The sequence below is a fragment of the Ceratotherium simum genome, chromosome 9, assembly GCF_057802395.1.
Source record: "Ceratotherium simum simum isolate JZ-2026a chromosome 9, ASM5780239v1, whole genome shotgun sequence".
Classification (NCBI taxonomy): Eukaryota; Metazoa; Chordata; class Mammalia; order Perissodactyla; family Rhinocerotidae; genus Ceratotherium; species Ceratotherium simum.
Window position 1 is genome coordinate 3,372,646 of NC_141908.1, and position 14,746 is coordinate 3,387,391.

Below are 14,746 nucleotides of genomic sequence, written 5' to 3' on the forward strand. Positions count from 1 at the left end.
TGCTTTTTTTTTTTTTTTTTTTTGGCTGAGAAAGAGTCACCCTGAGCTAACATCTGTCACCAATCTTCCTTTTCTTGCTTGAGGAAGATTCGCCCTGAGCTAACATCTGTAGCCAGTCTTCCTCTATCTTGTATGTGCGTCATGCCACAGAGAGGCTGATGAGTGGTGTAGGTCCACACCCGGGAAGAGGAGTGTGCTGAACTTAACCGCTAGGCCACCAGTCCAGCCCCAATGCATTTTCTAATCATGTATCCAGAGCATGTAGAGAGAGAGGGGTTAGAATGCAGGCCCTAGAGTCAGTCATGCTTGGGTTCAAATCCTGAATTCACTACCTGCCTTATTGCATTTCCTTAGACTAGTGATTTCAGCTCTAAGCTTGGTTTCCTCTTCTGTAAAACAGAGAATTATGTCTTTACTTTGGGTTATCGTAAAGATTAAATGAGAGGATGTATATAAAGCACAATGCTTAGCACATAGTAAGTCCTCAAGAAACATTAGCCACAGCTGCTGTTGTCGTTATACTTTCATAATGGTCTCCAAAGCCTTTCACATGTTATTATTTAATGATACCAGAGAAATCCAGAGGAGTGTAAATTCATCTAAACAATGGCCGTATTGTTTATGACATCGTTCAGTTTTAAGAATGAAAACCATGTGCGTTTTCATCATCTTCATTAACTCTTATTATGTTCCATGTTGGAAAGGAATTTTTTTTTTTTTTGAGGAAGATTGGCCCTGCACTAACATCTATTGCCAATCTTCCTCTTTTTCTTTTTTCTCCCCAAAGCCCCAGTACATAGTTGTGTGTCACAGTTGTAGAGTTGTAGCTCTTCTGTGTGGGACACCACCTCAGCTTGGCTAGATGAGCAGTGAGTTAGGTCCCCGCCCAGGATCCAAACCAGCGAACCCCGGGCTGCCGAAGTGAACATGCGAACTTAACCACCACACCACCGGGCCGGCATCCCAGAAAGGAATCTTTTAAACTTCAAGGCTAGATCGAAAAAGTAACTACTTCTGTATCTGAATACAGTAATTATTTTTCTATTGAATTTGTAAGAGTCTCAAAAGCTTTCAGAGAAATTTAAATTCTTTTTATAAACCAGAGAACTATTATGTCTTTGATCTTGTTAATCATCTGCAATTTACTGCCTATTAAATAATAAACTTTTGATGCTATTATGCAGTGGTTCTCGGCTCTCTTTTTGCCATAGACTGAGAGAAGCAGAATGTGCCTCCTGGTACCCATGACTTACTATAACAGTGATTCTGAATCCAGGGGTGGGGACAGTGGGTCAGTTTTTAAAGATATGTAGACCCCCTGAGACTCGCTGCTTCCTTCTCAGTTTGATAGCACCTGTGTTCTGTCTGTAAAGGCCCTTTCTCGTTTTGATGGTATATTAAATGCAGCAGTAAGCTACATTATGTTTCAGAACAAAAACATCACTTGGCACCTCTGGACTCTTACTGACTCAACAGTGGGCATGTAGTACTTTTTTTCATCTTCACCTTAGTAGCTTTCTCAGACTTAATGAAGTACAGACTCTACACCTGCACTATTAAAATGTGATTTTTAAAGATTTAGACCAGTTTGACAAGTAATAAGGGAGCTTGTTTTAGGTTAGAATAAGAAAGTAGAGGAATTTCAAGATTTTCTGTTTTCAGTAGAGTAAATTTAGAAATTAGACTGTCTCTGAAATGTCAGCACAGCTGACTCTGACGGATGACTGTCAGAGTGAGTCAGATTAAAGAAAGTAATTTCTTTAAACCTCTGTAGTGATTACAAGTTTAGATGATCTTTTTACATTGACTTTTCTGAATCAGCTGGAGCTAGTTGTGATACTGGTATTACGCTGCATTTATCCTATAAATGGTCCTGCAATAATGGTATCTTTAAGAAAAGAAAATTCTAAATGCCTAGAATATGAGATCACACTAGGGCATGGTAGTAGAAATGCCACTTTGTGGACTGAATAATTGATTTTCCCTTGTTACAGATGAATGGTCTCGGCCTATATTTGGTCTTACCTCAAACTACAAAGGAATGACAAGAGAAGAAAGGGAGCAGAGAGATCTAGAACAAATGCCTCAACGACGAAGAATGAGCAGGTATGAGGGAACAGGTATGAGTAAGTGGAGTAAATATTACTCTTACGGTAACTAAGGTTTTTGGAAATAAGATCATTAAGAAACATGCAAGATGTTAGGATTTTGTCTTTCCTCTCAGCTTGATATGTCTGTGTAGTTCGTAATACCCTTTTAGTTTAAATGTGATGGTGTATAGGGAGAGTCCACACCCCCTCCCAGACTTTTCTGGTTCAGTCTGGTGGAATATGGCCTCTGCCACAGTTCTGGAGATTTGCTTGTGTTGTTCCAGCCACTTGCAGAAAAAACTTGCTCTTTCTCAGTCCCATTCCCGAATTCTTAGGGGAAAAAAATATTATTGGTTCAGTTTGTATCAATATAAACTAGATATAGTTGCATCTAGGATGGCAGGGTCATTAATTAAAAATATGGCAGTTACTACTCACCCATAATGAAGCCAGGTATGCAAGTGATCACTAAAATAAATAGTACTTTTACAAGATTAGGAATTATTTTCCATGATCCGATGTAAAGGACCCAATTGTGGTGTAAGTTAGAATTTCACTTTGATCTTTTTTTCTTAGTTATAAGGTTCTAACATTCCTAGTTGCTCACTGATTACATTTTTCCCAGCACTGGTGGTCAGACACCCCGAAGAGACCTGGAAAAGGTGCTGACAGGAGAGGAGAAGTAAGAATTTTGTATTAATTTTTCTTCTGAGACTATATGTGAATGTTCTGCTTGCTGCTTTAAGAAAAATAGCAAATGAAACGATGTTAGGTTCACATTAGCAAGGGTTGATTTTCAGTTTAACATTTATTGAATAGCCACAAAGTATTGTATTGGGTACTCTGGAGGATATAAGAAGATTGAGAAATAGTTCATTCCATAAGGATTTTGTTGCTGCTTGCTATGTACTAGATTCTGTGTTAAGCTGTGGAAATACAAAATCTAATTAAAAGTAGTGCTCTCAGAAGTCTTTAGAGGGATTGTAGGAGAAGGGGAATGCTTAAGCAAAGATGTAGGGTAAGCATGCAAGGCCTATTTTAGGAATGGCAAGTAGACTGAAGGGTTGGGCAGTAGTGTGGTGCCTGAGATGGGGGAAGGTAAGGTTGGAAATGTAGATGTGGACCAGATTTTGACAGGCTTTAAATCAAGATGAGGAATTTTCACTCTTTGTGATTCCATGGAAAGTTTTTGAGCATGGACATGAAGTCATCATATTTGTTTTGGGATGCTGATGCTGGTGGTGTGGTGTAGGATGGGGTGGTGTGGTGTAGGGTGGGGTGGAGGGCAGAGGAACTGAAGGCAGTGATAAACAATTAAACTGAGACTAATAAAGCAGAAGGTTGAGGAGACTTAGCAGAGGCAAACTTGCCAGGAGTGGGTGACTTCGTGGGCATGGAGTTGGCCTAGAGTTGAAGATACCAACCAAAATTTTACCCTAAATAACTGAGATGATGGTATTACCATTCACTAAAATGGAGAGGAAGAATCGATTTGAGGACATGGGTGAGTTCTCTTTTGAGCATATTAAATGTGAGATGCCTAATAAGATAGTCACATAAATATCACGAGTCTAGAACTTGGAATTTGGGCTGGAGATGTAGATTTGTTAGTTACCTCTATAGAAAAGATTGTTGAATCAAGAAAGTGTAGCGTAAGAAATAAACTAAACAACTATGAACAGGGTGTAGCCAGAGGAGCCGGTGAAGGCAAGTGAGTGGATGTGGTCCTGCGTGTTGGAGGAGAGTCTGGAGGAGAATGAGTGGTGCTGAAGGGGGGCAGTGGCAAAGGGTTTGGGCAGTTGCAGATGCTGCAGAGGGGTTTGTACAGTGAGTGTTGGCCATCATGCAGCACCCAGATTCTCCAAGAGGAGAAGGGGAGATGAGCTAGAGGGAGCAAGTGTTGTTTGTTTACGGATGAGTTTGATGATGAGACAGATGGTAGCTTCAGGGGGAAAAGAGAGTTAAGGGAAATTTTCTTTGGCTAGCCGGTTAATCTAGTCACATATATGGAGTTATAGAAGCTTGATGTTAAGAACGGAGTAAACCGTACAAGGAATAGAAACAATTTAGAATTTTTTATCCTTTTCTTCCTCTCCCTCGCCTCCCTCCCCAGTCCGCACACACACAGACACACATACACCACTCTCCATTTATCACTAGGGTGGATAGTTCCCTAAAGGTTGAATGGTTTGAATGCCCAGACATCTGCAATAGGCTTTACTTTTGAAGAATGGTAGTCTTACTTTAGCATGGTAATTCTCAAATTTGTACATACAAGTTACCATATGTGGCACCACCAAATGTTGGTGAGGATGCAGAGAAACTAAATCACTCATACATTGATGTGGGTAGAATGGTATAGCTACTCTGGAAAACAGTTTGGCGGTTTCTTATAAAGTTAAACATGCAACCACCATACAGTCCACACTTGCACTCTTGGGTATTTATCCCGGAGAAATAAAAACTTATGCTTGTGCAAAAATCTATGTATGAATGTACAGTTTTATTCATTATAGTCCAAACTTGGAAACAGCCCGGGTGTCTGTCAGCAAATGAATAGTAAACTGTAGTACATTCATACCATAGGATACTGCTCAGCAATTAAAAGGAACAAAATATTGATAGATGTAACAACTTGGATGGGTCCTCAAGGGCATTAAGTTGAGTAGATAAAGCCAATTTCTAAAGGTTACGTGGTGTATTATTCTATTTATGTAACATTCTTGAAATGCCAAAACTATAGAAATGAAGAACAGATTTGTGGTCACCAGGGGTTAGGGACTGGGCAAATGGGGTAGGGCGGTGGGCATGTTTATAAAAGGGCAACAGGAGGGGTCCATGTGGTGGATACACAGACCTCCACATGTGCTAAAATTGCATAGAACTAAATACACACACACACACACCCGCAAATGAGTGCAAGTAAAACTGGGGAGGTGGAAATAAAAATTAGTGGATTAGATCAATATCCATATCCTAGTTGTGATATTGCACTATAGTTTTGCATGTTGTTACCATTGGGAGAGACACTGGATCTCTGTATTATTTCTTACAGTTGGATGTGGGTCTACAATTACCTCAAAAACTTTTTTAAAAAAAACAAGAAACAGACAAAAAAATTACAGTATGAGTTGCATATGCAAAACCATGTAAACTACTTTATGGGCATACTCAGTTTTCGGGGGTCATTGTGACGACCTGATTTTTTACCGCACAAGTGAACCCATGAGTGGCTCCACTAGACCAGAGAAATTGGGATTCAGAGTCCTGATGGAGGAACCAGCCTTGCAAAGGAGAGGGGCAGATATATCTGTAGCTGAGGAGAGGTGAAAAGGAATCAGGAAAAAGCTGAGGACGCTGGCTTCGGGAGGGAAGTTGAGGAATTCATGCAGTAGTAGGAGTGATGATGAGGCCAGCTAAGACAGACAGCAGGAGGGAGGATGGGGGACCTTGAGAGGGCAGAGGAGGTTTGAAACAGGTATGCAGCTGAATGGGATGGGCCCGGGTGTGGTTGGCTACATAAGCAGCATGCTCTTCTTTCTGTTCTCAGGGCCCTTAGACCTGGAGATCCCGGCTTCTGTGCCCGTGCGAGGGTCCCCATGCCCTCGAACAAGGACTATGTTGTCAGGCCCAAGTGGAATGTGGAAATGGAGTCATCCAGGGTAAGCAAGAGGGGAACAGCAAGGTGAATCTCAGATGCAGATTACTGTTTTGTCTTTTAGTTCATCTTTCATAACCCTTAACAGCTCTTGAGATTTATCTGATTTAAAGAGAGCTGTTTTCTGATCTCTTATGTAGCCAGGTCATTCATTGCTGATAAGCTTTACTTCAGACTTAAAGGCAACATTATCAAGTCAGGAGGTTTTTTCTTGTTAATCCCTTTATTTAAACTGAACCTTGAAGCCTAGAGTGTTCTGATACCTTCATTTCTTTAGAACCATGAAAAACAGAAGTCACCTGCTTCTGCAGTGTACTCCTTCCTTTCTTTTCAACTGTTTTAAGTAATTACGTTGTGAAATATTTAGGGTAGACACTTGCTCTGTCATCACTGTAAATACCACTTGGTGATCTTCATTGCTTCTCAGTAATCTTTTTTTGTTCTCCATTCAAACTACTGTTTCTAGCCTGGTATTCTTAAAAAGGGCCTGAGTCGATTGGAAAAGCATAAGAGGCGATTTGCAGAACAGAAACGACTCAGCAGAGTGCACCGTGCTGTCAAGTTCAGCATTGAAGGCAACAGGATGCCCCTGTAGGCCTGGCCCTACCAGACTGTATCCAGGAGGTATCCCCAAGGAAGCATGCTCTGTGCATGGGCTTGAACTGTCAGCAGCTAGAGGAAAAAACAAGTGTGTGTGCGCTTTCTTAACCAAGGAAGGCCAAGTCCACTCTTAGTATCTGAAATAATGGTCCTAACAGGCACTTAATGACATTCAAGTCCTCTTGAATATTGGAAATTGATATGGAAGTCCCTTCCTTTATCACTACCCTAGAGACTAATAGATAATTACTTCCCTGATAAGCATTTTGGTCTTCCTGACTGGTACCCATTTTTATTAAAAAGGCTTTTAAGACCCAGAATCATGTTGGTCTGCATTACAGGCGTATCAACTGGTTAGTAGCTTCTTGGTGGAAGAGAGGTGGCTTCTTTTCCTATTGTCAGTGGCTCAGCAACATGCATGTTGAGGACTCATTGCATAAAGCCTTACACTGAATATTTAGGAGATAAATTTGATTAATACTATTCAGTGACTGGTCAGAAATGAAAGGGACTTTGGAATGTTCTTAAAGCCAGACTTGCTGACCTGCTGTGCTCTGAGATTGATAGTGGCACCTTTGTTGCAGGGTTCTCTTCAGAGTCTGACTGTGTTGCCTTCCTTTTATGACTTCTCCATGACCCCTGCTTTGGCAGCTGTTTGCGCGGACTGCGCTCACCTTCCTGCCAGTTCATTGTGCTGTTAAGCTAGTATCGAGGCACAGCGCACTTTCTTATTTGTTGGGAATTAGTGAAGGCTGGAAGAGCACTAGTTCAGTGCCGGGGACAACTTCACCAGTGCTTCCTTCCCCTTTTTCTTACTTCTGTCTTTATCCGTGTCCCCTGATACCCCTTCTCCCCTCCAACCACCCCTGTTTCTTTTTACCTTTGCTTTTTTCACTCTCTTCCCACTTTTTAGCTCTCTCTTGCGTAATATTTTTTTCTTCCCCAGCACACTTATATTTGAGAATTGAGAACGACGATATGGCAAAGAAAATGTAATAAAAAATCTTAGCGGCCAGGCTACTCTGGAAGCATACCTTGTGTCCTGAAGGGCACGTGCTTGTGTTGCTGGTTCTGATCCCACCCTCCCTGTAAGTGGTGGGGAGGTGGGAAGAGGTGGCCCCACCTCCTGCAGGAGCAGAGACGTGACTAGCATGAGGAGTGGGAAATTCAAGTAGAGTTCCTTTCCTTCATCCCCAACACTCCCAAGATCATGATGTGCTGGTATTTATCTAGGCCTGAGTCTGACTTACAGAGCTCTGTCAAAAAAAAATAAGGCATGTTTTGGGGGCTGGTGGTCGCATGTTACATTTCACTGTATTGTCCTTAAACCACCTGACACTATTTCCCTGTTCAGGAAGATTCCTTACATATTCACCCAGGGCTTCCACATTGCACAGACACTAATGAGTATTATTAGAAAACATATTTTCCAGGAAGAAAATTGGAGTGAGTAAATGGCTTTCAAATGAAAGTCTTTGTTTTAAATGTCATTTTTATTTTTAGAATTACATAATATAAAACACTACAGAATAACCCTGTTTCCTAAGTTCTGCTCTTCCTGTAAGTCACCACTGTTAACAGTTTGATGTGTTAAATGTATTTCCAGTAATGCTTCAAATTTAGTTTTTTCTGGTTATAATTGTAGAAAAATTTGAAATTATACAGAGAAAAATTACCCACCATTCAAAAGCAATTTCATATTTTTGATCTTTTTTTCTATTGATACTTTAATTAAAACTATATGTATATAATTTTGATCACTTCCCCTTATAAAACCACCTTATAGGTTTATCATTTATAATGGCTGCATAGTAGTCCATCCTGTGCATATATAATTTATTAATTCCCCTGTGGTTTGTGATTTTTCACTCCTAAATAACGCAGTAACCTACACTACATGGTGTGTTTATAAGCTAATTTAGTCCATGGAGTGCTTTTAAAATAACATTAAAATGACAAAAACAATGCATGTTTTTATATAAACTTTTAAATACAGAAAGCACAAATAAAATTAGTCACCTTTAATCCCACCACACCTGGATATTAACATTTTGGGTTATTTCTTTTCGCTCCTTTTTACACACATACGTAAGCATTATTACTGGTTTGGGTTTTTTGTTTTTTTTTTTTTTTTTTTTAACTTTTAAGCAAAATTGTGATTGTATTCTTTTATAGCTTGTTGGGTTTGTGTTTTACCTAACATGGTAAAAATTCATTTAAGTAAACATTTTTCAGTGACTTAATAGTGTTTCGTAATACAGTTAAACCATAAATTTTTTTAAGCAAACCCATCTTGCTAATCTTTTAAGCTACTTTTGGTTTTTCACTGATAAGCAATGCAGCATACACTTCTGTCCTAAGGAAGTGGTATAGAGTTGATGAATCAGGAGAGAGGTCATTGAATTTGACCTGTTAGGTTCTATGTTCTGTGTGTTTTCAGGCTTGGGGTAACTAGGCATCTGCTAGCCACAAGTCTTATGAGCTGTGACTAGGAGTAGATCAGTGTGGCCTGGATGTGTCTCAGGTGCTGAGGCTAGAGGGCCAGACTGTTAGAGAGAAGGTCTTGGGAGTGGGCACAGAGAAGTCCAGGCTGGTGTGTGGTGCTGCTGGGAGTGGGCTAATTGGCAGAGATCTTAGCAGGTATGGCTTCCAGTGTGGACTGACTGCAAGTACTAAAAATCAGGGCACCTTGTCTGAAAGGAGATAAGATATTTGGGCCTGTCCAGGAAATCTGGGGTATTTGATAGTGGTATAGCTCTTTATCCTCTGATAATGAATTTTTATGCTAATTCAGAGAACTAGTGCCAAGTATTAAAATTGACATAAAATAATATTTGGAATTGGGATGTTCCTAGAAAATCTAGGATGATCAATGTGGCTCTTGTTGAGGAATGACAGAGTTCCTTGCCTCATATCTGAGGTGGAGGCTGAGTCCAGCGGTGTGATAAGACTTGGGAGGCTCCCTGACTCAAAAGAGCTTCGCCACGCTGCTACTGACCCTGGCGTGTCCCCTAGGCCCTACCTTATTTTAGCATTCTTTGGATTGAGCTTCCCAGGTGATGCAGTAGTAAACTCGGGGGAGAAGAATTAGAAAAACCCATCTCTTTTTCACTACTCAGAGTTCTTAAAGATTGGAGTTGTTAGCAACACTGTGGTCAGCAAGAGTTCGCCCTCATCTTTGACATAAATGGCAGTCCTTTTCAGCATTTCTAAAAGGTATCGATTTCTTGGAGACCACATCTTTTCAAGACATACAGTCTTTTCCAAATACAAAAGAAATAACCTAGTAACCAAAACTTTAAACATAAAGGGCAAACAGGAAGAGATGCAAGAAGTAGTAAGCCCCTCGGATCAAGAGACGTAATTTACTTTTCTTTTTGTGTCAAGTATACTCATTTAACATAAATCTAATTGGTTGCAAAGTAGTAGTAACAATAGTAATAGCTGATACTTATTTTGAGCACTGACTGTGTGCTAGCCTCTGTGCTTGTGTTTGACATTCCTGTCTCATTTGCTTCTCCCAGCAATCCTGAAAGGAGAACAGACCAGGGCCGTGATTTGCCCAGGGTTACAGAACCTTTTGAGGCAAAGCAGGTATTCATCCCAAGTCTGAAACCAGAGCTCAAGCACAGAATGGGCGTGCTTTACTATCCTCTGACCTCATTCATTTTGCTTAAGGCTTTTCTTCCAGATGACTTTCCCTTGTCCTAGAAGATCATTATTCTTTATGGCAGCACTGTTTAAAGGTGTATATGTCAAGTGGTCAACTCCGCATTGCTCTTTGAAAGGGAAAACATACAGTAAAAATGTAATCTGATGGATTACATGCCTCCTTTCTCTTTAGGAGATTTCAATGGACTGAGGCAAAATTTAAAAGTAGGGTACAAACAACAATAAAATTATTCTTCATTGAAGGAGTTTACTGTGTTTTTCTAACCTGTTGTGTATACGTGCTCTGTTGTTCCTGGGGTCACCAAAGCAAATTTTGGTTATTCCAGAGCTAGGAGCTCTTTTGACAGCTAAGTTTCAGATAAAAGAAGATGAAAGACAAAACTAAGTTTATGTATGTCAATAATTTGCTCTTTAATTTTTACCCCACTCTTAGTTTCAGGGGACCTCCAAGAAGGGTGTCAGTCGACTGGATAAACAGATGAGAAAATTCACAGATATCAGGAAAAAAAGCAGATCTGCACACGCAGTGAAAATCAGCATCGAGGGCAATAAAATGCCATTGTGACCTTGCCTGGGATGTGTCCCCATCTTTACTCTAAGAAATGCGCAATGGACTCTTTGGAGAAAGAAGATGATATTTTAAAAAAATTTTTAGTGTATCTGTAAATGATTCAGCTTGTATTAAATGTTGTCATAGGACTCGCATTTCTCTCAGTTGTATTTAAAACCGTTTGTTGTGTACTTTGTACAGAGGAATACTAGTCATACTTCTATAAACTTTACACAATAAAATTCCATTCTGGTTTTGGGGGGCTGTCTTCTCATTGTCTTAGAAGATGCATTCTCAGTGGGGGTGAAAATTGGTTCTTGGTGAGTGAAAAAGATCTTAGATTGCAGTGGTTTGTGACCTTTCAGAGTTCAATTTACCTGACTGTGGTATAATGAGAAATTTGTCTGGTCTCTGTCCTGTGTTCCTGACAAGAAGCTTCTATAAAACCCTTGGGATTTTCTGAGTGATGGGAATGTCTTTGTGATGCTGATGAGGTGACTCAAAGCTCCTGGGTAGTTTTAGGATGGGAGCTGGTCACCAGAACGACGTACCATGCAACTGGGGACTTTGGGCAGGCATGTGCCCAGTGGTGTGATCAATCATGCCCCAATAGTGAAGCCCCGATTAGAAACTCTGGACACTGAGGCTCCGTGGAGCCTCCTGATTGGTGAACACACCGATGTGCTGAGGTGGTGATGTGCCTTGATTCCACGGAGAGAGGGTGCGAAGCTCTGCGTTTCCCTCCGGACCTCACCCTGTGTTTCTCTTTATTTGGCTGGTCCTCCTAATTTGAATCCTTTATAATAAAACTAATTGTAAGTATAGTGCTTTCTTGAGTTCTGTGAGTCATTTTAGCAAATTCCTGAACCTGAAGGGATCATGGAAACTCCCAGATTTGTAACCAGTCAGTCAAAAGTGGGGACGGACTCCACTTGCAGCTGGTGTCTGAAACAGGGGCAGTCTGGTGGAGGCCTGAGCCCTTGGGCCTGTGGAGTCGGATGCTACCTCCAGGTGGTTAGTGGCAGAATTGAATTGCAGTTATCCTAGTTGGGGTGCAAACGAAGTACTGACAAGATGTTATTTCTTAGTATTTCTCTTTTTAGGGAAATTTTAATTATTTGATTTTAATTAATTTGTTTTCTCCTGGGGGGGAGAAATGAAAAAAAAAAGAGAAATACAGTGTTCGAGGATATATGGATATAATTGACAATCACTATACCAATTGCTGATAGCAGTTGGGCAATTGGGATAGAGATAATTATAGCTTACGGCTATATCCTATTTTTGTGATACTTAAAATTGTTTTAATAGTCTCTGCAGATTTAATTATGAGAAATCTGATTAGTCAAGATGACTAAATCCAAGAATTAGTAATCCATTTGTTATATAAATCCTACTCTGATACAAATTGGGATAGGCTATCTGACAACTTTGATTTTCAGAAATACCTGAGAATCTGATTGGCCATGAAAGCCTTTGAACAGCCAAAATAGCATGAAGTTTATGCACTTTACTGAAGAGAATCTCTCAGGATCTCTGCACTTACTTTCAACATATTTCAAAGCACAAATTGGAAAGTGAGTTGTAAAAAGCAGATGCATAAAGACAGGATCAGGTAATAACTAATCATGCAGATGGAAAAAAACCATTTTCTGCAGTGTTGTTTTGCTTTATATAAATACCCTCATAAACCCTTGTGAGAACATAAAACCCAGCCATCTACTGAAGCAGATCTTGGTGACCCTGATCATTAAATATTCTGAAAGGTAAGAAAGCAGTACTTTTTTTAAGAAAAAATTTAAAGTTATTAATACAGCATTTTGGCATTTAAAGGGGTAAGCATCAGTTTTCTGAAAATTTCACCTATATAGGGTAAAATTTATGGTGCCAGGTAAGAAAGTGATAATCATGCCTGAGGAATTCAAATGATGAGATTCTCTTATACTATGTTTAAGAAAAAGGTACTAGTTTCTGTCTAACTGATCTTTGGTGCATGGTGTATTTTAGTCTCAGACCTGGCCAACCAGAAGAGCCCCCCACCCCCGTTTTGGAAATATTTCCAGTTTACAGTAATATTGCAAGAATAGTAAAATAAACTCCCATATACCCTTCGCCTGTATTTATCAAGTGTTAACGTTTTGTCACATTTGCTTTATCCCATATGAATAACTTGCTGACAGCTTGCTGCTTGATCCCCAGATAAGCATATTTCTCCCCAAAACCAGGACCTTTAGTTTGTCCCGGTATGGGTGGTGTTAGCTTTGACCACTTGAATGGAGTGATGCAGAATCACTTTTATTTTTTCAGTTAAAAAGTTTTTTTAATTGTTGATTAACTTTATTTTAAATTAATTGTAAATATGTAAGATATACATAAAATTTGCCATTTTAAAGGACGATGTTTAGGTATACAGTTAATGACATTTAAGTATGTTCATTTCGTTGTGCAACCATCACTACCTTCCATCCCCAAAAATCTTTTCATCTTGCAAAACTGAAACTGTACCTATTGAACAGTAACCCCATTTACCTCTCCCGCCAGCCCTGGTAACCACCATTCTACTCTGTCTCTAATTTTGATTTTGACTTGTCTCACGTAAGTGGAATCATTATTTATCCTTTTTTGACTGGTTTATTCACTTTGCATAATGTCCTGAAGGTTCATCCATGTTGTAGCATGTATCAGAATTTCCTTCCATTTTAAGACTGAATAATATTCTATGGATAGAATTCTATGAGTAATATTCTATGGATAAATGTTTTGTTTATCCATTCATCTGTCAATGGACACTTGGGTTTCTTCTACCTTTTGGCTATTGTGAATACTGCCATGAATGTGGGTATACAAATATTTCTTTGAGACTTCACTTCTTTCAAGTTCTTCAGTTCTTTCAAGGAATTCCCAGAAGTGGAATTGCTATGTCATGTGGTAATTCTATTTTTAATTTTTTGAGGAACTGCCATGCTGTTTTCCTGAATGGCTGCATTTTACATTCCCACCAACAGTGCAAAAAGGTTCCAATTTGTGCACATCCTCACCAACACTTATTTTCTGTTTGATTAAGATACTGAGCATCTTTTCATGTTCTCATTGGTGCTTTGGATAACTTTGGAGAAATGTCTATTCAAATCCTTTGCCCATTTTTAAATAAGTTGTTGTTGAGTTGTCAGTTCTTTATATATTCTGGATAATAACTCATCAGATATATGATTTGCAAATTTTTTTTCCATCCCATTCATTGACTTCAGTCTGATTATTGTACCCGCTGATGTACAGTTGATTTTAATTTTGATGTAGCCCAATTTATCTGTTTCTTTGATTGCCTATGCTTTTGGTGTTGTAGTCAAGAAATCATTGTCAAATCCAATGTCGTGAAGCTTTCCCCATGTATTTTCCTTTAAAAGTTACATAGTTTTAACTCTTACATTTAGGTGTTTGATCCATTTTGAATTAACTTGTATTTGGTTGTAACGTAAGCATAAAACATTTTTTTTTTATATGTGGCTATCCAGTTTTCTCAGCACCGTTTGTTGAAAAGACTGTCCTTTCCCCCATTGAATGTTCTTGGCACCCTTGTCAAAAATTATTTGACCATATATGCAAGGGTTTATTTCTGGACTGTATTCCATTAGTCATATATATATACATATATATATATATTTCTTCATGCCAGTATGACACTGTTTGACTACTGTAGCTTTGTAGTAAGTTTTGAAGTCAGAAACTGTGAGAGTTCTCCAACTTTGTTCTTTTTCAAGGCTGTTTTGGCTATTTGGGGTCCCTTAAGGTTTTATATGAATTTTAGGGTAGATTATTCTACTTGTGCAATAAACATCATTGGGATTTTGGTAGGGATAGTACTGGTGCTGTAGATCATTTTCGGTAGTATTGACATCTTAACGATATTAAGTCTTCCAGTCTATGAACACGGGATATCTTTTCATATGTTTAATTTCTTTCAGCAACATTTTGTAGTTTTCAGTGTACAAGTCTTTTGCCTCCTTGGTTAAGTTTCTAGGTATTATTCTTTTTGATGCTATTGTAAATGGAATTGTTTTCTTAATTCCGTTTTAGGATTATTCGTTGTTAGTGTGCAGAAATGAAACAGCTTGTTGCATGTTGATTTTATATTCTTCAACTTTGCTGAATTTGTTTATTCTAACAATTTTTTGGTGG

The 14,746-nt window shown here is 39.1% G+C and overlaps 1 protein-coding gene across 8 annotated transcripts in view; it reads left to right on the forward strand.

Moving 5' to 3' along the window:
- Positions 1–11,397, forward strand: part of IWS1 (interacts with SUPT6H, CTD assembly factor 1) — a 47,466-nt gene extending 36,069 nt beyond the window's left edge. For 3 of the 8 annotated variants that reach the window (XM_087435013.1, XM_014782513.2, XM_014782515.2), the window contains exons 11-14: positions 1,995–2,106; positions 2,716–2,772; positions 5,641–5,752; positions 10,454–11,397. In XM_087435013.1, coding sequence (XP_087291139.1) covers positions 1,995–2,106; positions 2,716–2,772; positions 5,641–5,752; positions 10,454–10,585 — 413 coding nt within the window. In that variant the 3' untranslated portion in view covers positions 10,586–11,397. Of the gene's footprint in view, positions 1–1,994; positions 2,121–2,715; positions 2,773–5,640; positions 5,776–6,214; positions 8,038–10,453 lie in introns of those variants that run through there. The other 5 variants (XR_015553147.1, XM_087435015.1, XM_087435014.1 and 2 more) reach the window with 5 other exon arrangements.
- Positions 11,398–14,746: the final 3,349 nt, after the last annotated feature.